General features: G+C 37.5%; 1 protein-coding gene and 1 long non-coding RNA gene across 2 annotated transcripts in view; one reads left to right on the top strand and one right to left on the bottom strand.

Annotated features, from left to right (window-relative positions):
• LOC144642038 (intermembrane lipid transfer protein VPS13A-like) overlaps positions 1 to 24,880 on the bottom strand; it is a 99,389-nt gene that overhangs the window by 48,228 nt on the left and 26,281 nt on the right. The window contains exons 18-43 of the mRNA XM_078501039.1: positions 24,047 to 24,144; positions 20,169 to 20,239; positions 19,833 to 19,910; positions 18,959 to 19,056; positions 18,523 to 18,632; positions 17,709 to 17,767; positions 17,086 to 17,170; positions 16,528 to 16,595; positions 10,856 to 10,937; positions 10,170 to 10,257; positions 9,740 to 9,857; positions 8,991 to 9,063; positions 7,998 to 8,063; positions 7,286 to 7,428; positions 6,185 to 6,284; positions 5,150 to 5,380; positions 4,779 to 4,924; positions 4,369 to 4,571; positions 4,110 to 4,161; positions 3,496 to 3,586; positions 3,230 to 3,358; positions 2,984 to 3,064; positions 2,517 to 2,749; positions 1,890 to 2,037; positions 327 to 411; positions 193 to 243 (exon numbers count right to left, since the gene is read on the bottom strand). Of these exons, the coding sequence (XP_078357165.1) occupies positions 193 to 243; positions 327 to 411; positions 1,890 to 2,037; positions 2,517 to 2,749; positions 2,984 to 3,064; positions 3,230 to 3,358; positions 3,496 to 3,586; positions 4,110 to 4,161; positions 4,369 to 4,571; positions 4,779 to 4,924; positions 5,150 to 5,380; positions 6,185 to 6,284; positions 7,286 to 7,428; positions 7,998 to 8,063; positions 8,991 to 9,063; positions 9,740 to 9,857; positions 10,170 to 10,257; positions 10,856 to 10,937; positions 16,528 to 16,595; positions 17,086 to 17,170; positions 17,709 to 17,767; positions 18,523 to 18,632; positions 18,959 to 19,056; positions 19,833 to 19,910; positions 20,169 to 20,239; positions 24,047 to 24,144 (2,787 nt within the window). The remainder of the gene's footprint in view (positions 1 to 192; positions 244 to 326; positions 412 to 1,889; positions 2,038 to 2,516; positions 2,750 to 2,983; positions 3,065 to 3,229; positions 3,359 to 3,495; positions 3,587 to 4,109; positions 4,162 to 4,368; positions 4,572 to 4,778; positions 4,925 to 5,149; positions 5,381 to 6,184; positions 6,285 to 7,285; positions 7,429 to 7,997; positions 8,064 to 8,990; positions 9,064 to 9,739; positions 9,858 to 10,169; positions 10,258 to 10,855; positions 10,938 to 16,527; positions 16,596 to 17,085; positions 17,171 to 17,708; positions 17,768 to 18,522; positions 18,633 to 18,958; positions 19,057 to 19,832; positions 19,911 to 20,168; positions 20,240 to 24,046; positions 24,145 to 24,880) is intronic.
• On the top strand, positions 11,400 to 14,396 carry LOC144644308 (uncharacterized). The gene is made up of 3 exons (XR_013569088.1): positions 11,400 to 11,996; positions 12,331 to 12,456; positions 13,522 to 14,396. It is a non-coding gene; the product is annotated as an uncharacterized LOC144644308 (long non-coding RNA).

Genomic DNA, 24,880 nt, shown 5'->3' with positions numbered 1-24,880 from the left:
GATGTCTTTCTATGTTAAGGTAAACTCTATCTTTCATCTCTGTAGTATCAGGATTCATTCTTTATAACAGCTGGAACAACTTGCTGAGACAAACACTGTTCTTTGTTTGTGCATCCAAGTATTCCTGGTAGCAAAAGCTGGTATGTCTGAGCCTATTCTAAAACAAGAAACTACAAAAGCAAATATACTAACCAACCACTTCTTGAGTAACGGGACTGATGTCTTCTGCAACTATGGAGGGTTCTAGAACATAGAAAAATGTCACACAGTTTTTACATGGACGAAAGTTTAATTGAAAAATTTAATTTCAAGAAAAACTGTTTTACCTGTTTGGGAAGAAGTGGCTCCTTCGCTAAGGTTCTGAAACAAGATTCCCAGTATAGTTCTGATGTCATCTTCACCAGCACACAACTAAAACAGAAATGTCCAGCAATTGAAACGTTAAGTATTGGACTCTGGCCAATAGTTGTATAATACATAGTAGCGAGTGTCAATCATTGTCAGTGCGTGACATGGGCTTGCCTTTAAGCCCACGATATATTATTATTCGAATCAGTCTTTTTTTAGCTAGCAGAGCCGTCTTTGTATTTTTGTTATCTCACACAGCTGGACTCCCGGGCCAAGCTTATTTCCCCTGCGGCATATGCAACTTCTACGTTGAACACTCGTCGCTCTCAATGGCGCACCTATGTACGGTTCTGTACTACATATCACCTGGTTTCAGGAAATGTTTCCTGTCAAACTTATCTTACGCGGACTTCGACGCATTCTTGGTGACACCCCGGCTCAAAAACTTCCTATGACCCCAGATATTCTTTTGCGCCTTCACCCTCAGCTCACAGCACGAACTGACTCAGGCTTCTGGGCAGCGATGCTCATTGGGTTCTACACTTTCTTTCGTAAATCAAATCTCGTGCCCAAAACAGCGAACGACTTTGATCCCGCCAAGAATTTGTGTCGCAACGACATCATTGTCCGTCTGTGGGGTTTGGTTATCTGCGTCCGTTGGTCAAAAACTATTCAATTTCGAGAGCGTCAGTTGCTCATTCCCGTTCTGCAGCTCTCAAAGGGTCACCCTCTTTGCCCCGTGCAAGCATACGAACGTCATATTTTAGAATTCCGGGTCACCCACACTTCGCCTGCATTCTTGCATTCCAGAAATGGTCACGTCACTCCCATTACGCACTCAGCCTTCACCAATAAATTGCGCAAGGTTCTCAGTTACGCAGGCTTTCCAGCGAACAAATTCTCAGGCCACAGTTCTCGCCGTGGGGGAGCTACCTAGGCCTTCCATTGTGGTGCTCCTGTGGAACTTATCAGTCTCCAAGGGGACTGGTCTTCGGATGCAGTTTTGCTTTACATCGCACAACCACTTGAGCGGAGGCTCTCGGTGGCGAAACTGATTGCCCGAAACATTGACTCTTCTTAACTTTTTATATCATTATTTTTATCATTTTTCCCTTCCCCTTTCCCCAACTTGCATTTTCGGATTTTATCGTCTGGCGATTTGGGCGAGCCGCATCAAGGGGTGGGCCTTCGGTTTCACTCCCCCCTTGCTGCGGCTTGGCTTTTTCCGGCAAACAATAAAGTCATTTATCTGTTTATAGTTTCTGTTGTCCTTTGTATTAGTGTAGATCAGTCACGAAGAATTATATGCTAAATGCACTCAAATCTCAGTACTTAAAACTAAACGGTGTCTGATCTTATGGAATATATCTATATAACTTGGTCTTTAGTGAAAACATGGTTGTAGTTAACTACCCCTTCATCAACAGTGTTTTTTAAAACCAGGCTATTGGAAATGAACTTGTTGTCATTTTACGTTTAGTATTCAAATTTTATTTTTTTTATCCCTCTCCTCAGTAGTTTGCATTTTTAAGACGACTGACCTTTACGGCATGAAGCTTTCCCAAAACATCAATATCTGGTACATCGTGGTACCAAGGAGACAAGTTGCGAGCTAAATATACTGCTAAACTTGCTGGTTCCAGGACAAGACGGGTGGCTCCTATGTTTTCTCCATCAGTCATTACAGCCCTGGGAAGTCCAAGCATAATAGTTTTCAAAGTGTGAGCTACTTTTTCTGCAATCAACAACCACACAGCCCAAATGATAATCTCTGCTAGAAAAAGCCATCTTTTATGGTGTTGATTTAACCTCCTAAAGTCAACACAGAACCAAGAAGTGATCACCCTTTTGTAGTAACATTTTTCCAGTGGTCACTAAAACAATGCCCCTTATAATTTCCATTTTTTATGTTTTCCACAAAGTAAAGTCTGAGAAAGAATGCCACTAGAAAAATCATTCATAACACACGTTTCCCACAATAACAAATAGCATGAACACCTGCAAACAAGAACTTCATACAAGTAGTAGCAGTGGAACTCATCTCACTGAGCTAAATGCCTTCCCTAAAATTGACAACCTAACATCTTACTCCTCGCTGTGCATGGATTTTCTTCCAAAAAGAACAGTCCATTTTTTTAAATAAGAATTACAATCATGTAAGTTCAAACCTCAACAACTGCACAGAACTGAGCTCCACCACCATGTTGTCAACGACAACAGCATCACTTCCATCAGGATCTTCCCCATCATGTGCCAGATTGAAAGTGTTTGACACACTGAGGTGACCAAGGTTTGCAACCAATGCATCAGAAGAGTTTGAACTGACGGGTATGACAATCAAAGGCGCCTGGATGGACACAGACAGGCTTATTCTTGAGCTTTGAGTTTGGAGACTCTGAATCTGCAAGAAATGGGAAACATTGAAATACCGTTAGAAACAAGGTCAGTGTACAGTCAAACCTCTTTAATACAGACACCAAAGGGTCAAGCATCGTATTATGGAGGTATCCATATTATAGAGGTAGAGTCTAAACTATAGAGTTGTCCATGTTGTAGAGGTGTCCGCGAGAAGAAGTTCAACTGTATCACATGTTGAAAAAAAAACAGCTACAGGGGTTTACAACTGATGACTTACTGTTGCAGTGGCCGACTCGGCTGCACTCTTTCTGGCATACTCCATTGCATCCTTTGCTTGTTGAAACTTGTTCAAAAAGTTCTAATAACATAACAAGAAATGATAATGTAATTTCAATCGGAGAAAACATTATCAAAACAACACAGTAAGACCGCTGACAATCCTCAGCCCTTGAAGAACAGTCCTCTGATTTACTCTCACCCCAAGAGTCATTTAAAGAAATAAGGTTTAATCCCAGACACATACCAAGAGGTTCATAACATATTTGTTAAGGAAGACAACTCTAATGCATCCAATTCCCATTTGGAATTTCACGTCAACAGCTTCCATGTTTCTAAAGTTGCTACCAGAAGTTGCTCCATTGTAGGCGACAACCTGGGGATAATAAACATAGGGCAGAGTTAAGAAACTACGCACAAGTTGAGACTGTGCAACAAATATTAAAAACAATCAGCATGTTTGTAACATAATTTTAATCAATTAATGCCAATTATGTATTTTTTTAAGCATACCTCGAGACTAAACACTTCTTGGTTAACAATAGACACTATCTTTGGATACAGAACACCAGGGGTGGAATCGAGCACTGACAAATTTTTCATACTGAAATGAAACAGTGATAATCAGAGAAAAAAGAATGTTTAATATTTAAACATGACATTTGGAAAAAACAGTCGCTGCATCTAACCACTAACTTTGGGCAATTACAAGCCACCAGCACTATCGAACTGCTTAAAACATAATGAAAACAATTTGCCAACAGCATACAGCTATCAAGGCTGGTGATAACTCCAGTTTCTATAGCACGAGGCGTTTTAAAAGTCAAAGCAACTACCAGTTAAAGTAATATTGTTTGACCTCTTGAGGCTATCCTAGATGCCTATATATTTCTAAGTGAAGTGAATATAAGTGAATATGTGCAAGTTACAATACAACCAATAACTTGATTGAGGTGTGCTTGCCACCAGGCCAATGCCTTCCAGTAAATAACTGCGAAGCTGATGTGAAACTTAGTCCAGGAATGATCTCTTGTAACAGCAACAACTCGCCAATTGTGACATTCAATGAGGAACTATTATATTGACTGACACAAGATTTGCTTACTGTAAAAAATTTTTAAGCATACCTGGCTTTAACTTCTGTTCTGCTGTCCTTGACAACACAGTAGGCTGACAACCCTTTGTAAAAACAAAATATTTGATGATGTTAAACCAAAAACTAAGGCCCTATTTCCTAGTTAGGGAAATGGAAATGATGATGATGAAACCAAAAGTACTCTTTTATAATTATGTATTACAACAATATGATAATATTATTGAACAATTCGCTGCAACTTCTTCCAGAAAGTAATTTCATACTACAAGTCAGCCAAACATGTTACTTACCTCCAACAATTACATGACTCAAGTCACCATCTACGGACGTCACTGTTACACCAATTCCACCAAGCCTGGCTGTTACCTCAATCTGTATTTCATCTTTGTCATCTTTCTTTTTCTTGCCTTTTGGTGTAATTGCTTGGGATTCCTCATTGTCACGTTGATCTACTGGCTTTGTGCTGGCTCCAGGCAGAGGTGGGCTCTCTTCACTGAAGAAGGAAAAGAAAAGAGTTTATTGAAATTACTATAAAGTGGCTTAAAAAGGATAATAAGTTTTACAATCTTGTTCACCACTTTGTTGTGAAAGTTTCTTGACATATCAGGAGACCAGGGGAACTTGGTCAAAAAGCGGGTACCTAGAGTATTTGACAGTTGTGGGGTTTTAAGGGGTTTGTTAAGCAATTGAGATACAGTACCTTGGAGGCACCAGTTTTGTTGAAAGATCAATGATGTTGAGCAAAGCTTCTTGATGCAGTTTTACTTGCAATGAAGTAAAATCCACAACAACAGACTGCTGGGTGGACTTGAATGTTGAATTGTACTCGGGATGCTCTGGTTCAACCTGTAATGCACAAGACAAAATAACTTATCATAGCAAAGAAGTGTATATTTAAAAACCAAAACAGAAAACAAGTGCAGTGTTTTCCACACAGTAATGAAAGCTAAGAAGTTGAGATAACACAAAACGAACTTCCAAGTCGTCAAGAGGCATGGTTTTCCAAACAGTAAAGAACTTTACGCCTTATACAAGTAACTTATTGTTACCTTAACATATAACTATTGTTACCTTCACAAATTTGACTGACAGCAGCTCAGCTCCAACAGGGGTTTGTACAAGGTAAAGAGGACCTCCCTCCGTTCCATAGGTCATATCAGCTACAGCCAAGGATGACAAGGAAGCATTTGCTGTAAGGTCCCACGGGTGCATAATGACATTTGTGCCCACGCCTTTGATGGACACTACAAGACAAGGTATCATTTTCCCTGTGCTATCCACAGTGCTGACATCCACTGCAATCTGTAATGCAATGAGGGTATGCAGTCATCAGTAGGTGTCATTATTGGGCTTAATTGTATAATAATACTTCCTTTACTGGCCCTTTCAAGGTTAAAAGTTTTGAAAGAGGTTTTACTGTCTGGCTTTGATTGGTATGTCTGTTACATTCAGTTCTTTGGATGCTGAAAAGTGAAGAGGGACAGGGGGCAGGACCTCGCGAGAATAGGTGGCGTAAGCGGTACAGGAGGTGGGGGAAGAGAGGATGGGAAGTGGGATGTCCAAGGTGGCTGGAACCAGGAGAAATTGAGAAACATTTTCAGAACATTTTGCAATTAAAATTGCACAAGGAGGCAGGGACCACTAAGGAAGGGGTGGCAAACAGGAGTAAAAGGTACAGGAAGGAGAAGGTTCAGATCCACCCCTCCCCCCCACAAATAATAACGAACAGATAAGGTACTTGTGTAACTCTCTGCTGACCTTGGATTCACATAAGATTATTTTCTTAACTGATTCTTAACTCCCTTAGATGACACACCTATCACTTCCTTGATGTTCAGGGCTTGAAAAAAGAATTGAATTTGAGCTTGCCCTTCACATACTTTGTTTGCCCAGGACAGTTATGTGCTTTCCTAGTTTCACAGCTTAGTCAGAAGACAACAGCCTTTCCCATTGGGCAAATAAGTATACAAAAGTACTTGCAATGCAGGAAAATCTACTTGCGTGATCTTAAAATGCATTCCAATATGTCATGTATACACATTTTGGTATTATATAACTGAAAGCCTTTGCTCCACCTTGAAGGTCTAAGAAACTGATCACACCCACCTCTTCTATTTCAAACTTAAGTGAAACTTTAACTTGCTTTGCCAAGGCCTCATTTGCTTCTAATTTTGCTTCTAATTTAGCTAGCTCCAGCTTGGACTCCCTAGAGAACAAATTAGAATGCTATCAGTTCAAAAATTAAAATTTTAAGAGCAAAAATAATTTATATTAAAACAATTACAAGCAGAAAAATATTGGTCGAGGGTAACCTTGCAGCTGTAGAATAAGAAGTTAAAAAAATAAAAAAAAAAAAAAAAAAAAAAAAAAAAACAAACCAAACCGCGACCACAGCCAATCCAAGACACTGCAAGCTTATACAAGTACAGATTCAAGGATTCGTAAGTAAACTTGAATTAACTTGCAAATACAAAAAGAAAATACACAATCACTGGCATGCCAGCTGTTTTCATTGTGGCAATTAAATAAACAAAAAAATACAGTGGAACCTTGATGCCCTAACCAGTAGGGTATACTCACCTCCACAAAATCTCTTTCATGTTGTCTTTGAACAGGGTGTGCATATATAAAGTAGTGCCAGTTAGTGTGTCTTTTTATTAAATTAGCATAAATCAGTGTTTCTCAACACCAGCGTGTCTGACTTGTCACCGAGGTTTTCCAGATACAGCTTATTCAAGAAAGGTTGTCGGAAAAAGCACAAAAGTGCATGTGACAAGACCCAAAGGTGGACTGGTTTTTCACTTGAATTTTGCATATTGGTCTTGAGTAAAAGAACATTGAAGTTTGTATTTTGCACATGCAAACTTTGTATTTCCTCTCAGGAGGCCTTTTTCTGTGTGGCTTACTTTTACTGTCACATGTCTTTGAGTTTTGAAAATTCCTCTAAAATTTAGCATGGTTAAAAGTACCCTGTTTCCACATGTCCAAAGAAAAAGAAAACATGAAAAATCATGTTTGCCATGTCGCCATCTTATTAGTATTCAGCACGTGCAGTAGCTCTCTTCTTCTACCCATCCTACCTTTCAGTCTTGTCGCATGCACTTTTGTGTTTTTTTTTTTCCACAACCTTTCTCAAATTAGCTGTAAATTAAATGGCAGGAGGTTTAAATTGAGATATGATCTCAAAAAATAGCATAGAATTCGTACCCTGGCATTGTATCAGGAGGAGTCATGAACATCTCTTCTTCCTCTTCCTCTTCCTCTTGCCCCTCTGTACCATCTTGCAGAACCCCCAAGCTCGTTACATTGTTCTGAACAACAGCATATCGGCGATCATCACCAGGAATATCCTGTAAAACACAATTCATATTTCACTTAACCAAGTCCATACTATTTAAGGGTGTAAGGTGGCAAATTAGCTATTCATCAGCAAACTTATTAAATAGATTTAGCCAAGCCTAAAAGCGGAGCTCCCCAGTTATTTACTTTTCTCTTTATTTAAATCTGAATTCACTGACCGTAGACAGGAAAAAAAACTGGGACTTGAGCCCGCAATCCAATGGAAAGCCAATTTCTAGTCAGTGGTTAACTTGAAAAAACACGCAATCTTGATGAGTTCTACACCTGAGCCTGCGATGTGGTCATGTGATACTGGTCAGCAGATACGTTGTTTTCACAGCTGTCAATTGACCACCTTTTGTTTTCCAGTATGCATGCCTAGCAGTCTGCCTATCACTGGTGTATGGCTGCCATGTACGTACATACGCGCCCGCAAGCAATGCCGCTAGCCACGATGACCATGAAAAACCAAATGCATAGTTCTCTTATATCTGTGGATTTTCTATGGTTATGGGGCTCCGCACTTATCAAAAATCAAAATTGTAACTCTGCCAAAAACATTGAATGATTTCAAACATACCACTGGTTTGGCATGTACTTGATCCACTGCTGTTTCCACTTCTGGTATTGGGATGCTTTTGGCCAGCTGAAAACAAAATAGCCATAAGATGCACGTTCTACAAAGGCAGGCCCCTTGCCCAATGACATTATGTGTTAACCAAATTATTTGACAAGACAGTTTTTTCAACTAATACTCTATTTTCATTACAACAGTCATGTGCAAGCTTAATTTGCATTTACTTACCTGAAGAATAATATTTAGAGAAATGTTAAAGTGCTACTACGATCAAATTTTCGATTTCCATTTTTTTACATTTTCGTGTACAAGAAGACTTTCTTACTCACCTTGCCAATTTTCATCCATTACGAACATCAGAAGTCGTTTTATTTTAATGTTTATTTCCGTTTTACGGCCGCCAAAAACCTGTTCCAAGCTTCATAGGAGAAAATGACGTCAACTCAAACTACGGGTTGAAATTAAAAATTAGTGAAAATCACGGAAAACAAAAATTTGGGCTTTTGCTGTCTTGCTGATTATTATTAAATTTCAACCCGTGGGTATTGGTCTGCGTCATTTTCTCCTTTCATGACAAGGGGCGGCAATTCGGAAAAAACATTAAAATAAACGACCTGTGTCTGGATTGAAAATTGGCAGGTAAGTAAGAAAGTCAAATTACACGAAAATGTAAAAAAATGGAAATCGAAAATGGTAGTAGCACTTTAAAGAGATTTATATCACTTTGTGGCTTTGCTTATACATGACTAATGCTAATATTTTTGAAGTCCAGTTCCACAAGAAATCTAAAGTTGTTGAATATTGTCGCGATGTAATGAAAGACAGTGTTTTTAGTCAAGTTAAAGTTAAGACATTCACATTTTAATCACAAAGATGTTGTATCCTGTTATAAAGTATCAGGCAGTTCGCTGCCAACTTTTAAATATCTGTAAGTAATACTGTAGACATTTTCAACAGCCATGCTTTTAATTATGGACATTAAACTAATCACCACACCTTGATAACTTGAAGAAGCTTCTCATCAGATACATGAACTTTAACAGAAGGAAGGCTTCCAGATACTTTGATTCTGTTAGAAGTATAAGCAGAGGTTAGCACTTTAAAACAAAGTCAGCATAAACCAAAAGTATAATGTAGTTTGTATAAATCCACTTCAATGAAAAAGGTCATGCTTTCAATTAAGTAAGACACTGTATTGAAAAGGCTGAAAGGAAAGTGTTCCTACCACAGATAGTAAGGATATCAAATTTAAAAGCCAATGAGCCTTATGCATGATTATGTCAGTTGTTCAAAATTCACCCCAAGCCTCGTTTACACATTTTTTTTTTTCAAACTTCTGGCATTTTAAAATTGTTTTCATGTGGGTAGTTTTTTCATCTTGCTGCTTTGGTAAATCTTTGGGAATTATTTGTACTAAAATTATATTAGCTTGACAGATGGAAGAATTCATTAGGCAATTCTGAATTCAAGATCTCCACAATACTCAAAACACTAAAAGTATTGACTTTGTGCACACTTAAAAGGTTGTTTTGAATGTGACCACCCCCAATCCAGGGCTCAAAACATGTGCTTTCCAGTCGTCTGGGACAACTAGATTTTCTAACAGTCAACCAACTTTTCATTCTCAGGCAAGTCATAAACTAATCCTAAATCATAAAAAAGGTAACTGACACAAGCATGCAATGCTCCCGAGAAGTAAAATGTGAAAGCTGTTTGTCCAAAAGGCAACAGCAATTCAATCTTACTGTGCAAGCCTAATATCATCAGGATTTAATGCCTTCTGAAGCTTCATGTCAATTCCCATAGGATCCAGGATGTGCATCTTGGATTTGACCTGCTTTCTTGCTGCTTGCCAGTCTTCACCTTAAATGATAAAATTTATTTCCATGCAAGTTAGTCAAGACATAACACACTGCTAAAATCAATGTATACAATGTACCATGCATAAATGTGTATACAGGGATGTCGCAGTCTAAGAGATGTAGTGTGTCCAGATTACATCACAGACACATATCATATGAGTTAATTTACCCCAAAAATTTTTTGTCAAGTTCATAATATGGATTTCAAATTTGATCCACTTTGTATTGAAAACAGACCATAGCACACTCACACAAACAAAATACATATACATGTCTACCTTTCAAGTACATTACAATTATTACCCAGTGTTACCTGCTCTTGCAATGAGAATCTGAAGGTCTTCCAGCCTTAAATTAAACTTGTCATAACACTTTGATTCCAAATCCTCCATGCTTAAATCCTAAAACAAAGGACTAAAATCAAGGCTTTGCATTGTGATAATATTATATTACTATAAGAACACAAGGTTTGGCTTCTTGAATTTGTTGAGATTTCATTTACTTGAAGAGGTTGATTTCCTGAAGTTTACATCAATTGCAATCCTGCAACGTTAATACTGCACATGATCAAGAAGCAAGCAAAGCTAAATGTGTTTGAGCTAAGTCTATATGAGCTAAGTCTATATGAGCTAAGTCTATATGAGCTAAGTCTATATGAACTAAGTCTCATGTTCTAACACTGTCTCTCATAAATTTAATGCTTTAGTATGTGAGATACCACAGAGAATTTTTTGTTAGCTGTCAAAAGCACCTTTCTGTAGGGATAACTGATACGCATTATATGTCACATGAACTTAGGAGGGAGGAGTCACATGTCGAAATGTCTTTGTACAAGGCTGCAAATTCGAAACCATAAATTATCACTTCTTAATGTGCTTTGGCGAAAGCTTGTGAAAGCTAACAAGCTTGATTCTGTTTGTTATCTCACATTTTAGTACGTTTTTGATAGAGTCGGGAAAAATACTTTTCACTCTATAATCTGCAACTGAAAAATGTTACCTTGGTGGACACAATCCGTTCTTGCTCTGGATCACTAGTGATCTTCAGGTGTCCAAGATCAACTACCAAAACATTGCTTGACCTGTTAAATGCATAGCAAAATAATTTCTCAAGCTTCAATTATTTACTTCCTTGAACAGCTTCAAGTGAAAGTGATCCCTTGATGTGAATGCGAAACTGCTTGTTACTAATCTCAACGGATGACAGAATTCAGTACAGGTATCTACAAGACAGTTTCACATTCATTGTTAGTTGCTTATAAATTTCCTTGACCTGACTGACTACTTTTAATATTTTAAGGAAAAAATCGCTTTTCAGTTAGAAAGATTAAGCATGGTCTGGCCAACATCTTTGCTGACAACACAGCTGAGCAGGTTGGGTCAATCCTTGGATGCCAGAACGGGCCAATAAATAAAGAAAGAAGCATCCAGTGTCAAGATATCTGTTTACAGTGGAATTCTCTCTCACAGCCACCCTGTCAATAAGGCCACCTCTTCGACAGAACCACTTTATTATGACCCAAAGAAATGTTTTTAGCGGAGCTCCTTAGCGGCCCGTAAGGGCCGCAGAGCGGAGCACCATACCCATAAAAAAAAACACATGAAAAAAAAAAAAACACATGAAATAAAATAGGAAACCTCTGCATCCGAGTTTTCATGGTCATCATGGCTAGCGGCATGCCTCGCGGGCGCGTACGGCGGCGTACGTACGTACATACGGTGTTGCGCACATCCGGGATCTTGAAAGGTCTTGACAACTCGCGCAGTACTGGCGCGAAATAATTTTGCAGTGTGAGGTCTAAACAGCTAGTCTGAAAGTTAGAACTTGAGACAAACACATTTATTTTGGCTCCTTGTTATGCCGATGACTACAAACGAGAGCAGGGTAAACTTAACTTCGAGGAAACAGGGTTTAAGCGATTTGCGACGGGAAAGAGATCGCGAGAGATCCAGAAAACCCGGACAGAAAGCAGGCGAAAAAGTATAGCAAAGCGCCTGTCGAACCTGGTAGCAAAGTAGCGAAGAAAAGCGACTAAAATAGCAAGAGAGGTGCCGAGGAAACAGGCAAAGAAATAGCGGAGAACAAGGGAACGGAGATAAAACGAGCAGACGAGTGTACCTACTGCGGCCAACTTGTGAAGGTGAGTACAAAACTGCAGTGTTTCCGTCATTTAATATCTCTACGTTTTGTCTTAAGCTTACTTTATACGCAAAGTAAGCTTATATTGACGGCACATTTTACTTGCTTTCGCCACTAAGCATTTGCTTGTGACATGAACAATGTTGAAAAATACTATTCGTTAAAATTCAGTTTTACCAGGTTTTACTGATCAAATAGGAGGATTTGATTATGTAAACAAATAATTGTTGGGCCTTCGAGGAACGAATTCACAAAGAATATCACTTCAACACATCTCGAAGAAAAATAAGCTTACGATTTTTAAATGCTTGTGATATGATTATTTTGTTTTACAGTGCTGGAAGAGCAGCTGAGATGAGAATGAAAGTGATGTCAGTTTGCACGAAGCACCTGGAATTTCGTTAACTCCGAGTGAAATAGATCGATTCAGTGTATGCAGTTTATTGATATTCATGATGGAGGTAAAATTACTGTTCATTTAGTCAGAGTAAATAAACTTCAGCTTCATTACTTAGCTCTTTCGTTCCCAAATATATTAAATAATCCACTTGTCATGTAGTTCTGTTCACTATTGAGCGTTCATGTGGATTACATAACAATGTCAACAATTTTGAGATTTTGAGGTCTGTTTTGCTGGTTTCATTCAGAATGTCAACAGTAAATGTTATATTTGTCATAAAAAAATCACAATCTTGTTGTCGAATTTGGAAAATGCACACAACAAAGGTTAATGACTACTGGAAAACTGGAATCTTTGTGAGTAAATTCATGCCATTTTAGACACTGTATGCAGCTGTGCATGCAAACTTATTATTAATTAAATGTGTATCTTTAAAAATCTTAGTATTACTGTTAAGAGAAAAGCTTTTAAGATGTGGCAATGTTTTTCCTATGCATGTACATGTATATATAGGGGTAGAGGGGAGGGGGAGTATTTAAAGGTCAAACCTTTTAAAGAGGGGGTGTAAGGGTTTGCAGTGATGCTTTGAGTTTATTAAAATATCAGGACCTGAACAATCGATGGAATCGATAATCGATGGCAATCGATAACAATCGATGACAATCGATATCAATTAATTGATTGATATTGATAATCGATGAACAATCGATCGCTAAAGTTTTTGTGATTATCGATTGTCATCGATTATCAATTTCATCGATAATCGATGACAATCGATCAATTAACTAACATCGATTTTCATCGATTATCAATATCATCGATTACCAATTCAATCGATCATTTAACTGCCATCGTTTTTTATTTGACTAGTATTTGATAAATATGTTTACTTTAAAACACACGGTCTCTCTTGTATGTTTTTTTCTGTAGTTGACTTCGCAGTTATCAGTAAAAAAAAATAGTCTGTGCTGATACATCTCTGTTAAATATATAAGGTATCCTTTCGCATCCAGTAGTTTTGCTTCACTTTATACAAGCTTGCGTTAAGTGTTTTGTTTTATAAATTATTGATTTTCATACCAATTAATCAATTTTAATTTAATCTGTGGCATTTGACTTTTTTCAGGGTTAACATGAATTTCAGAATTTGCAGAGCCACAGACACAAGAACAGAATGTGGACAAGGACATCAAAAGAAAACAGGAAGGATTAAGATTATCCAGCTTGATGTTTGGGTGTCTTCATGATGCCATTTTCAAGAGACTAGTAAATTACATGTAAATTGAAATCAAGAAAAGCTGCAAATGAGCAAAGCTTATATTTTAAATGTTAACGTATTTACAGTGTACTTCAGAAAACAACTTCTTGATTGACCTGTCTCATTCACATCTTTTTAGATGTAACAAAGGCATTATGAAGTGATCTTTTTAAGAATAATTTATGCAGCCAAAACAGTAACAGCAGAAATGAATGGGAGTTTAAAATTGCTATTTTCAATGTTTTGGCTGGTAAGAAACCACATGTGACCAAGCTAAAATCTCTTTGGCCGGTTAACATGACCTGTAAGTGTCCAAATATTTTGAGCCCTCGACTACACAGGACTTACATGTAGTTGTCTAATTACTGTATATCATAAGATCTTTGGTTGACCTTGGGGGAGGTAGTGGAGTTAAAAAGCAATGTAATAATTTGAATTTGGATTGGTAATGCTGAAACTGGTGGTACTGTAATTCTTAAGTATAGACGTTAAAATCGTGATTGCAAGCAATATGCAATACCAATTTCATTCTTATGTGTTGTATGCTGCGTACAATTTATAAGAACAGCTATAATGTTAAAATTAGTGAAATATTCTAAAGCCAGATTAAATTTGCAGTATCCATTAGGTACCATGAAGCAACCAAATTGTGACTCATTTGCTTACTTTGTGAACTTCATGACGAATGGGCAACATGACTCCACAAAAATGTGTACAATAAAGCATACAAATTTTTAAAAGAGCAGTCAAAGTATTGATGCTTTTTTTCTTGCATAGTTTTATACACAAGCAAACATGATTCTATTTTTTCTGCGTAATCAAAGAACAAAACTGAGTTTGAGACACACAAACAATATTCTATCTTCCCAGAATTTTTGTTTTTTTATTTCTGTAAGTGAAGTGAAACCCCTTAAGAGGAAGGGGACTCAAAAAGACATGTAAAAGTAAAAAAGGTGCTATCATCCTTTTTTTGGGGGGGGGGGAAGGGGGTGGGATGGGGTTACAGAATGTCCCTTCTTTGCTTCCAGTTAGTTTCACTCCGGTTTGCTTGTAGTTAGGTTCACCCCTGTTTGCTCGCAGTTAGCTTTATTCATCCGGTGTGCTTGGGATTAGCTTTCACTCTAGTTTGCTTGTGGTTAGCTTTCACTCCGGTTTGCTTGGCATTAGCTTATGGCAATATGCTGTAAACCCTTTGCTACATGTATGACCTCTGCCATTTCCATTCAAAATTAAAATATAGGCAAATAGTGAAAATAAAAACAAATGAATGAATGAAAAAAAGAAAATTAACCATATTCTTAATGTAGATGTATATCATTTCCTATATACTCTAAATGTTAAGTGCTTTGCTAATTTACCACGTGATATGCCTATCTACCCCAACATGCAGCCCTACTACCCCCTCCTTATCTACGAAGGTTACATAATTACCCGTTTTGCAGCATAATTTCCCATCCAGACTTCTGGATCATAATGCTGTCGGTGGAATTAAAACGTTTTGATTGATTTTGTTTGTTCTCGGCTTATTTGGTGTTGCTGTATACGGTACTCCCATATAAGAGCTATACGGGTATGTGCTGCTCAACAGGGTATGCCTTTTGCCTCTCTGACTCTGGAACAGGGTATACAAATCACTCTTTTGACTGTGGAACACTATCAAGTTTAGCTATGAAAATCCGCTCCTCTCATTGGTTTTTCTCCAAGCCACAGACAAAGTCAAGTGAGCGCTTTGTGATGTACGCTAGTGTTTTTATATCTATCTTCATATATTTTTCATTGTGGATATTGTCTGGAACAGGGTACCTATTTTGCACTGTTTGTCTGGAACAGGGTCGCAAATTGAGCCGTTTTTCTCTGGAACAGGTCCAGAGTCTCAGCGACTCAGTGGCACACCCCTTGAGTAAATTTTAGGGAGTACCTCTTCCCCCCCCCCCCCCCGGGACACGGTAAATAAAAGTAAGTAACAAAAAAATAAATAAAACGAATATTATATTCTTAGCCTTAAAATTGTACAATGGCTTGAATTCAGGTTTCAATAAAGTGCACAATAATTAACTGGGGAGCTCCGCTTTTAGGCTTGCCTAAATCTATATATTAGGTTAGTCATTATTTTGCTTTGAGATGGTCTCCCCGTTTATACAGCTACATTAATGATAATAATAATAATGATAATCAATTTATATAGCGCATTTTTCATACGTAGTGTTCAAATGAGCTGTACGCATACTTTAATTTACTACACAAAGGCCAGACCACAACACCGGGAACTTCATGCCCTACTCTTTGCAAATAGTGTGTGGGTTCTTTAACGTCCCCTGTTATAAGACTGAGGATACAGGAGACGGGACCTACGGTTTATCCTCCTTTTCCGAGAAGACTAGAATGTCTAACCATTTGCAGATGTAATTACAAAGGCAGCACATTCTCCTCAGATATTTTAAGACCCTGAGTGTTGGTCCGGTCTGGGGTTCAAACCCACGACCTCCCGCACAGCAGTCCGGCGCTCTACCAACTGAGCTAATCAGGCGGCGCTACATTGAGATACAGTCAAATCCTGATAACTCAAACCTTCATGAGAAATCAAGAGGTTGAGGTCATCAGGGACTCGAGTTATTGAGGGTAACATTAGTAAGAAAATGACCTGGAGGGCAATCCAAAAAGGTTTTACAAGCTTGTGGGAGGTTCCAATTTTCGACTTTTGACAAGCTGAGTTACATATCATCAAGATTCAGCTGCAGTGCATTGTTGGCCAGATTAATAGAATTCCACTGCTGAACTTAGTTATGTCAAAATCAGTGGATTTCATTGGTTCAGGAATGGCGTTTCAACATTGGAAGCATAACTCAGGCTAGTGACAGCAGCCAACTGACTTACTTCTTAAAGGTGCCTCCCTCTGGTATGATTATAAATGGAGACTTAACATCAACATTCACATCTGTGATCTACAAGCAACGCAAAAGTGGACAATTAATATCAGCAAAAGATCAGGAGCTTAAAATTAGAATTTTCTTCACAAACAGGGCATCAAGCTCTATGACAACTTGAAATTCACGTTTTCCACGATCCCATAATACACCTTGTTTATCCCCCAAAATTGCATACCGTAAGCATTGTTTTCAATTTTTCTTGAGACGATTGCACTTCATTGTAAATCCCTAGAGATACAATTATTATTAAAAACAAAGCTTATGCAAAAATGTTGCGGGGTAAACGAGGTGTATTATGGGAACAGTGAAAACAGCGAATTGCCATTAGGAAATTATCACTGAAACCTTGGTGTCTTTAAAATACGTTGCAAAAAGTACAAAGGAAGATCAAAGAGGACAACTTGCCTTGTCTTCAGAGAATGCTTCACACAAATCTTACAGGTTGTGTAGAGATGTACAATCCAAAATCATAAGTGGCTACACACTCAAAAGCTTTCACTCCTACCTTGTGATGTTCAATTGCATAAGACAAGCTTGCTTTTGACACTGACTTTAGATCTTCTAGTCGTGAGTATGCTGCTGCTGAGAGCCTAACATATAAGCATCAAGTATGAGCATGTGGGCATCGAGAAGACTGTTTTTTCCTAGTGTTCTAAAATTCCGTGTTGTTACAAACCAGTAAAAGAAAGTAAGAATTGTAATCGTTTGTGGGAATTAAAGGGTTACTGAGATACGAACTGTTCATCTTATGTTACAGTTTAAGTGTCCCTGGCATCAATTTTTCAACAAAAGTAAACAGATTGAAATACTGGGACCCCAGCATTGGACATTTGCATTTTCTAAAGGGTGGGGGGAGGGCAAAACATGACTACTTCAATTGGTCAACCTTTGTCTTTGAGAATTAGAAGATTAATAACACATAGGTTGAATTTGCTACAGCTATGGTATTGAAACTCGAGAGAAATTTGTGCAAACACTGTTCAAGTAACATTACATGTAACAACTTAATACGTATACTGGATACGTATACACAATTGGAAACCTTTTACCAAGCAATAACATCTGACGTCAAAATGTGAAAGAAAAATGCACTAACATTTACTTAAATTACATTCGTGTAAAACTTACTCCTGAAGACGTACATCCTTTGGAGGTTGAAAGAATGTGATGACATGCTGTATTGTGTTCTGGAAAGCAAAAACAAAGTTAACAAGTTTAACATAAAATACATCACATCTTCGAGGCAGCAAGGCATACCATCCATTTCACTTAGCCCAAATAGCACTTTGGTTAGCCTAAATGGCACTCCAATTAGCCTACTGCTAGCTTAGGTAGCTTGCGGTAAGCCTTTTTATTTGGAGTAGTGATTTCCACCTCACATGCCTCACATGCCTTGCATACCTCACTACCTTGCCTCACATGCCTTGCACACCTTGCTGCCTTGCACATTTGTAAGACTCTGTGTTAATGCTCCAAAATAAAGTAAAGTGAATGCAACTCATCCAAGCCTCTGCACCATAAGAAAAAGCATGCATGATGTCTATACATCATGCATACTTTAGTGACTTCAGTGAGGCCTTAAGCTACTGTAAACATTGTTTTCTTCCGAGCTTTTACCCATCTATGGCATCATTATGAAATGGGAAAATATTCCATGGTGCAGTAAACTGTTTATATAGTAAAAAAGCAACATAGGTGATACAAACAATAAGTAAGCGGTGAAAAGGTGGTGAAAAAAATAATGGCTTTCTTTACGGTTAAGGCAGCATGCAACTTGTCTGAGTCCTGGTTTACTGGACAAGTGAAAGTAAAAAGTAACTGACCGGTAGGAAGATCTTCTTGACCCAGAAAACAAGATGGCACTTTTTTCAAGCCCTGTGTGGCCTATTGATGTATTAAATAGTCAATAAATTGGTGTATATACTGCTGCTGTTGTACTTACAGCATCATAGACAACTTTGACTGGTTGAGCAGACACTTCAGCTCTTTGGTCACACTTTTCATCTAAAGGATTGGTCTCAAACAATGCCGTGAAAAGAGCAAGGTGACTTTCTGCAGAAGATACAGCAAAGCAAGTTATAACATTGCAATTACTTTTTGTTTGTTTATTTGCACTGTGAAAACTGACTGATTATAACTGAACCAAGTAAACATTTAGTCCCTCCACATTACTTCTACTTCCTATGGTTTTGCTAGATGGTGTCTCTGAGTAAAGCAACTAGAATGCATGTAAACACAGTCCGCTAAATTAGAACACTGACCTTCAAAGTCAAATGATTGGTGAACAAAGCCACTAATATGACTACTGTTGTGGTACATATTTTTGGCTTAACCATTTCAATTTAAAAGACACTGAATTCAAAGCCATTCTTTTGTACCTGACTTTTCATCCTGTGATGTTATCATAAGTGGCATTTTTCCATCAGCATCAGCAGCAGAACCAAACATCTTCATCTGGTCCACTTTTACTGACACCCTTAACAAAAAATGACATTAATTAAAACATAATGCAATTAATCATATTGTTAAAAAACAAAGGAAGCTACAATTATAAGATGACAACATAAGTTACCCCAAATCAAGTTATTCACTAAAACAAGTCCTTGAAACACAGAGACCATGGCATGTATTAGCAAACAGAATTAATATACTGCCAGTCTATAGGGAGCATTAAATTAATGAAGCCAAAGTGGCACACAGTTACTAACTGATACCAGAAACCCATAAGGGTTGAAACGTGAAACTCACGACAATTCGCATTGTACAAAGCATTTGCCCATTCGTTTCCATTTACTACCATATTTGGAAAATCAGGAGACAAAAATTAATCAATTAAAATTGCAATTTTTGGATTAAATTCACAGTGTGCACTAGCTTGTGCTCGATGGCGTAATCTTGTTTTTGAACAAGCTTGGTTATGATAAAGTTAAATTTGGTTAAATTCTCCTGTTTTATCATCATTAAGTAGTCTGGAGGGCTTCACTTGGATACACTTAATGAATTTCTTTAGTTTCTGTAAGAAATTTATGGCGTTTAGGTCGGAGTTTAAGTAAGTCAACACAAAACCGAAAATGTTACTGTGTGTGTGATTAAGTGTGTAAAGCATTTGCCTACAAACTCTTTGGGTTTCCAAAAATTTGGTACTTGGTAAAACTAAATATTAAAATGCTGTGAACGCATGTTACACATTTCAACCCTTATGAGATTCTGCCGATACATAGTGCTGGCAGCTCTTGAGATACAGTAACTTACTTGATTGCTTGTGCTGATGGTCTTTGAGAAAGTTCTGCAAAAAGGTCCTGGAACCTCAGTCTTGTGACATCAAGTGGCCTAAAAGAGAAGTAATTATGCTTTTTCATACGAGCTCCTTTCCTCTCTTGGGCTCCAGCAAGAAGCATTTATAGTCTACTGGAGAACTGTACTAACAAAGAATAGAGACTGGAATGAGAAAATACCATGCATAAATATAAATGCTGTCAAACTGTTCACTTATAATTATAGTTCTTATAATTGCAATAGTTTGATTAATGCTAGTTCTGGGAAGTAAGTAAATTCATAACAATCAATGAATTAATCTCCAACACTTACTTAGCATCTGTGTCATCTCTCAAAGCCACACTGATTTGCTTCAAATTGACTACAACTCTATTTTCCACATACTAAACAAATTAAATGTCTGTTAGATGACAGGTGACCTTAGAATAACTTGAGATAACATTTATTAATGACAGGACCCAGAGAGCAAAGACAAAGGGACAAAGCAAATTTAAAAGCAATGAACAGTGTGTGTGAGAGAGGAAACTAGCAGCCATGCTATGCGTCCCTGGGTGTGTAAAGGTATACAGTCAACTCTCACTTAAAGGACACCTTTTTAAGACAGACACCTTGGTGTTGGTCCCATCCCTGCCGTTTTTCAGTAATTTTACTGTAACTAAACTCTCTAAACGAACACCTCTCTAAAACAACAGTTGGAGCTGGTCTGGACAGTGTCTGTTTTAGAGAGAGTTAACTGTAATGATGATGAGATGTTGCACATAGTTGAATACAGACTGAATACTACAGTACCATGTACTTAAATGATAGGAGTAAGTGGACATTAATCATATACCTTACTTAAGGAGGCTCGATGTAGTTTTTTTAGCCATAGGGTGGTCGTTTCGAAAATGAAAATTATCTTGGAAGCCAATGATCGATTTTTGCCAAAATACACCATAATGATCAGTTATGACCAAAGTTTAATTTTTTAATGGTCACTAAGTTGCAACGGTTACCATAGCAATGATTATTGTTTCCTTTTGTTTTAAGGTCGCGCAGGACCCTTGCTCATTAATATATTTATTAGCCAAATTTCTTGTTGGAGTGCTATCTTGTAAAGCTTTAATTCACTACATTTTGAATATCAATTCCTTTAAAATTTAATAAGGATACTCAGGGATGATGGAATTACGTCATGATTGTCCTTTTACTGAGAGATGACCGTTGTCTGTGATGTTACAAGCCCTTAAAAGTTTAACTGAAGATAATGCGATTTTGTGTCCAAGTTTTCAGCTACATGACAACTTCATCTCGATTTGAGTGTGTACCGCAAATTTTGCGGTCGTTAAGAATTCATATATTCAGTCTATTGTTCTAGCTCATTACATATTCCCGCCGAGTAGTTTGCCGAGAATGTGGCATATTTCCGAAGAGCCCAAAGAGCGCAAACACTTTGATGTAGGTGAGACTTTTTCCTTTTGTTTTGCGAAGTTCAATAAAACCTCTGGGAATAACTTGCTGCTTGATTGATTCTGAAATGTCCATGTAATGTTTAGCGTGCTGCAAGCCGGCGACAAGAAGCGAACAACTTTTGCGGAGAGTTTAAAATGTGGCGTGGCGCGGAGACCATTCAAAAAATATAAATATCAAGTAGTATTTAAAACAATGTTGGCTTAGCAGATACTGTAACAATCCCGTTGTTGTCATTGCTGAAATGCACTGAACCTCGCAAAATAATTTTAAAATGCTGTACAACAACCTTTGACTCCAAAAATCGTCTCGCTCGCAATTGCAAATGTAAACATTGCAGACTGCTGTCGCTTGTGTAAATTAAATTTTTTCGGGCGAAAATAACCTCGATTTCTTGTCTATACACTTCGAGGATTTTTTTTCTGTGAATTGAGAAAAAATTACCCGCTTGTTTCACGGATAACTTTAGCTCCTTCGTTTTAATTTATCGAAAGCAAAACTTAAAACTCGAATTTCTGAGTTGTTAACGTTGATTTCATATGTCGGCGCGACAAAAAGTCGCGGAATGTTTTTGAACAAACTTCAGGATTTGACACGAAAAATTAAACACCACCTTTTATAGAAAAACATCCGTATTAGATAATGCCAGGTAACAGTACTTGAAGAAAGTAGCCATTAAAATGTGATAGGTTACGTTTTAGTTGTTTGTTTAACTGAAGCGCTCACGTCGATCTTTCGCCAAAAATATTAAATCCGGTTGACTCAATTCCGGCTGCATACAGATTTCCACTTTTGGATTAAAACGTAGGGTAAACGCCATTCCAAATCTTCACTCCGTTTTGCTATCATTTTGATTGAGAAAAAGACCTTAAGCTTACATAATTCACTTTTGTGGTCGGCAGTTACAGGATAAACACGCGCCTTTTGTTTACAACGCAGACAATGCGTAATTCCGCCGCCACTTCTTACCGAAAAAATTGAATCTCAGCTTACAGTGGTCGTCAGAAGTCGTTCAACATCTCATTTTAATGGTCTCAAAATGCTCTGATTCTATAAATACAAATCAGTGTTCGCATTACTGGGCGAAATGTTTAAATTCTCAAAATCTTCAAACTACTTTGACAAGTTCGTTCACACATTTACGAACAAAACAGTAAACAAAAGGATACCAATTCAACTGTCCAGTTCGTAGTCGCTTAATTAAGCTATTGTCCTTCTCCTTTGAAATCGGTTAAATGTCTTTCCCGTAAATATCGCACCTTTTTTCAAGTCTGACAAAACGAATGGTACTGAAAACTCTTCGGCGTGATGTTCGTAAACACCGAAGGTATTCCCTGAAGGAATAAACCGAGCCCTCAGGGTAAAAATGCCAGCGGCTTCGCCCATTTCTGAATGACACTCTCAAATCGTCGTGAAGTTGTAATGAGCACAGCGCACCAAATTAAATGATTATATAGCTTAGTGATAAATCGTAACTTCTTTTGTGCTCCCACTAGAACGAAATTTTCTATTTCAAAACTGCTACAAGTTAATGGCTTCTAAGAGAGTAAAAATGTGAAATCTAAACTTTGAAACATGCTATCTTCATTTTGAGAAGGAAATTTAAAAATTCGCTCTAGCCAGAGCACAATAGAGTACACCAAGTTTATGTTCCTCGCGAATCAACTCTTGAAATTCTATATCGGCGGAGAAAACTTAGACACAAAATTGAAGGTTTTGAGGCTTCCGAAGACCTTCCGAGTCAATGTTTACAACAACGTGTGATGTATTCAAAGCTGTGAATCTATTAATGATAATTCCCTATGTTCCAGCGCACGTGGCACAAAGCTGAGAACAATTACTAGTAATTACTTGTACAAAAGAGTTTTAAAAAAAACATTCTCATGAATATTTCGTTTGTTGTCGGCTTCAGTCGTCCGGCAGTTCGTGCATACTCTTTAAATAAATACATACTAATGATTGCAAGGGTCCTGCGCGACCTTAAACAAGCCTAATTTTATCGAAATCTAGATTGACTTTTGGTATTCATTTTTGATATGTTTAAGATTAGTAGTTTAACTAGCTGTTGACAGAATTTTAGAAAAATCTGTAAGAGCGTTTTCAAGTAAATCAAGAATGAAATTTTCAGAAATATTCCATTTTAATGTGAAAAGGGTGCTTTTAAATTGTTTCGTAATATTTGAACGCAGTTATTCAAAATAAAATATAAATACTTACACCATCAAAGACCATTAACTGAAAGCGAGAGAGTTTTTGCTTTAATTTGGCAAATTAGATCGACTGCCAATGGTTCGAAACTACAAGAAGTTACAAAAAACTTCATTTTTGATTAACTCTAAAACGCTCTTACAGATTTTTCTGAAATTTTGTCTACAGGTAGTCAATCCACTGTACTTTAACATATCAAAAAATAAATACCAATTGTCAATCTAGATTGCGAGAAAATCAAGCTTTGTTGAAAACAAAAGAAAACGACAATCGTTGCTATGGTAACCTTTGTGACTAAGTGACCGGTAAAAAATTAAACTTTGGTCATATTTGATAATTATGGTGTATTTTGGCAAAAATCGAACATTGGCTTCCTAGATAGTTTTCATTTTCAAAAAGACCATCCTAGGGCTAAAAAAAACTACATCGAGCCTCCTTAACTAAGAAACTCTGTCAAGATAAGTGAAATGTAGAAACTAAATTAAATAAATATGATTAAAAAAATATTAACCACAGGTACATATAGCAGGCACCTCTTTAGGAAATGCTGTTATGACTTCTCCTTCACTGTAGCCAATGGCAGAATATAACTTCTCCAATTCTTCTTTCTTCTGTTCCTCAGTTAAAATTTCTGTTAAAGACAACGAGCCACATAGAAAAAAATATTTACTCAAACCTTTGCTTTGAACAACACTACCACAAAATTTCACCTATGTTTACTGTGTAACCAGAATGGCTTATATCTCCAAGAAGAAAAACTATAAAAACATGACTGTTGAGATTTTTATAAGTCCATTTGGCATAGGACCCTCATGAGAGCAAAGGAACAGATGCAGATTGTGTCAAATACTCGTCTTCCCTTTGAAGGATTCAATCTTCACAACACTCCAACAAGCAGTATTGACAAGTGCACTGTGATATTGACCTTGACTTTTTAGGAGTCAAAGAACTTTTTTAATTACATGCTTTAAAAATGGAAATAAATTATTTGGAGATCTTCTACATCTTTACACCTTTCCAAAGAGACGTTTTAAAAGCGTCCAAATTAATCGAATAAAACCCGGCTTAGTATTTATTCAAGTTATGCTTATGATTCAAGTTTCATGTGTGAATGAAACAACAGACAATCAAATTTCTGACGGCAAAGAACATTGTTTATCTGATAGCATCACTGACACACCCATTGACAGATACTTCAATTGGGGGGAGGGGGGGGGGGGCAGATGACTCATCAAATAAATGTATCAGGTGGTCGTTTTTTTTTTCTCTCTGTCCTCCTGCCACAAAAAAAGGCCTGATCGCAGGTTATATTGACCTTGGTACTTGCAACTGGTACAATCGGTAAATAAACAAGTATGCCAAAATGG

This window comes from Oculina patagonica, chromosome 1, assembly GCF_052425735.1.
Source record: "Oculina patagonica isolate OP01 chromosome 1, crgOcupat, whole genome shotgun sequence".
NCBI classification, from domain to species: Eukaryota; Metazoa; Cnidaria; class Anthozoa; order Scleractinia; family Oculinidae; genus Oculina; species Oculina patagonica.
This window is presented reverse-complemented; position numbering and strand designations above follow the sequence as displayed.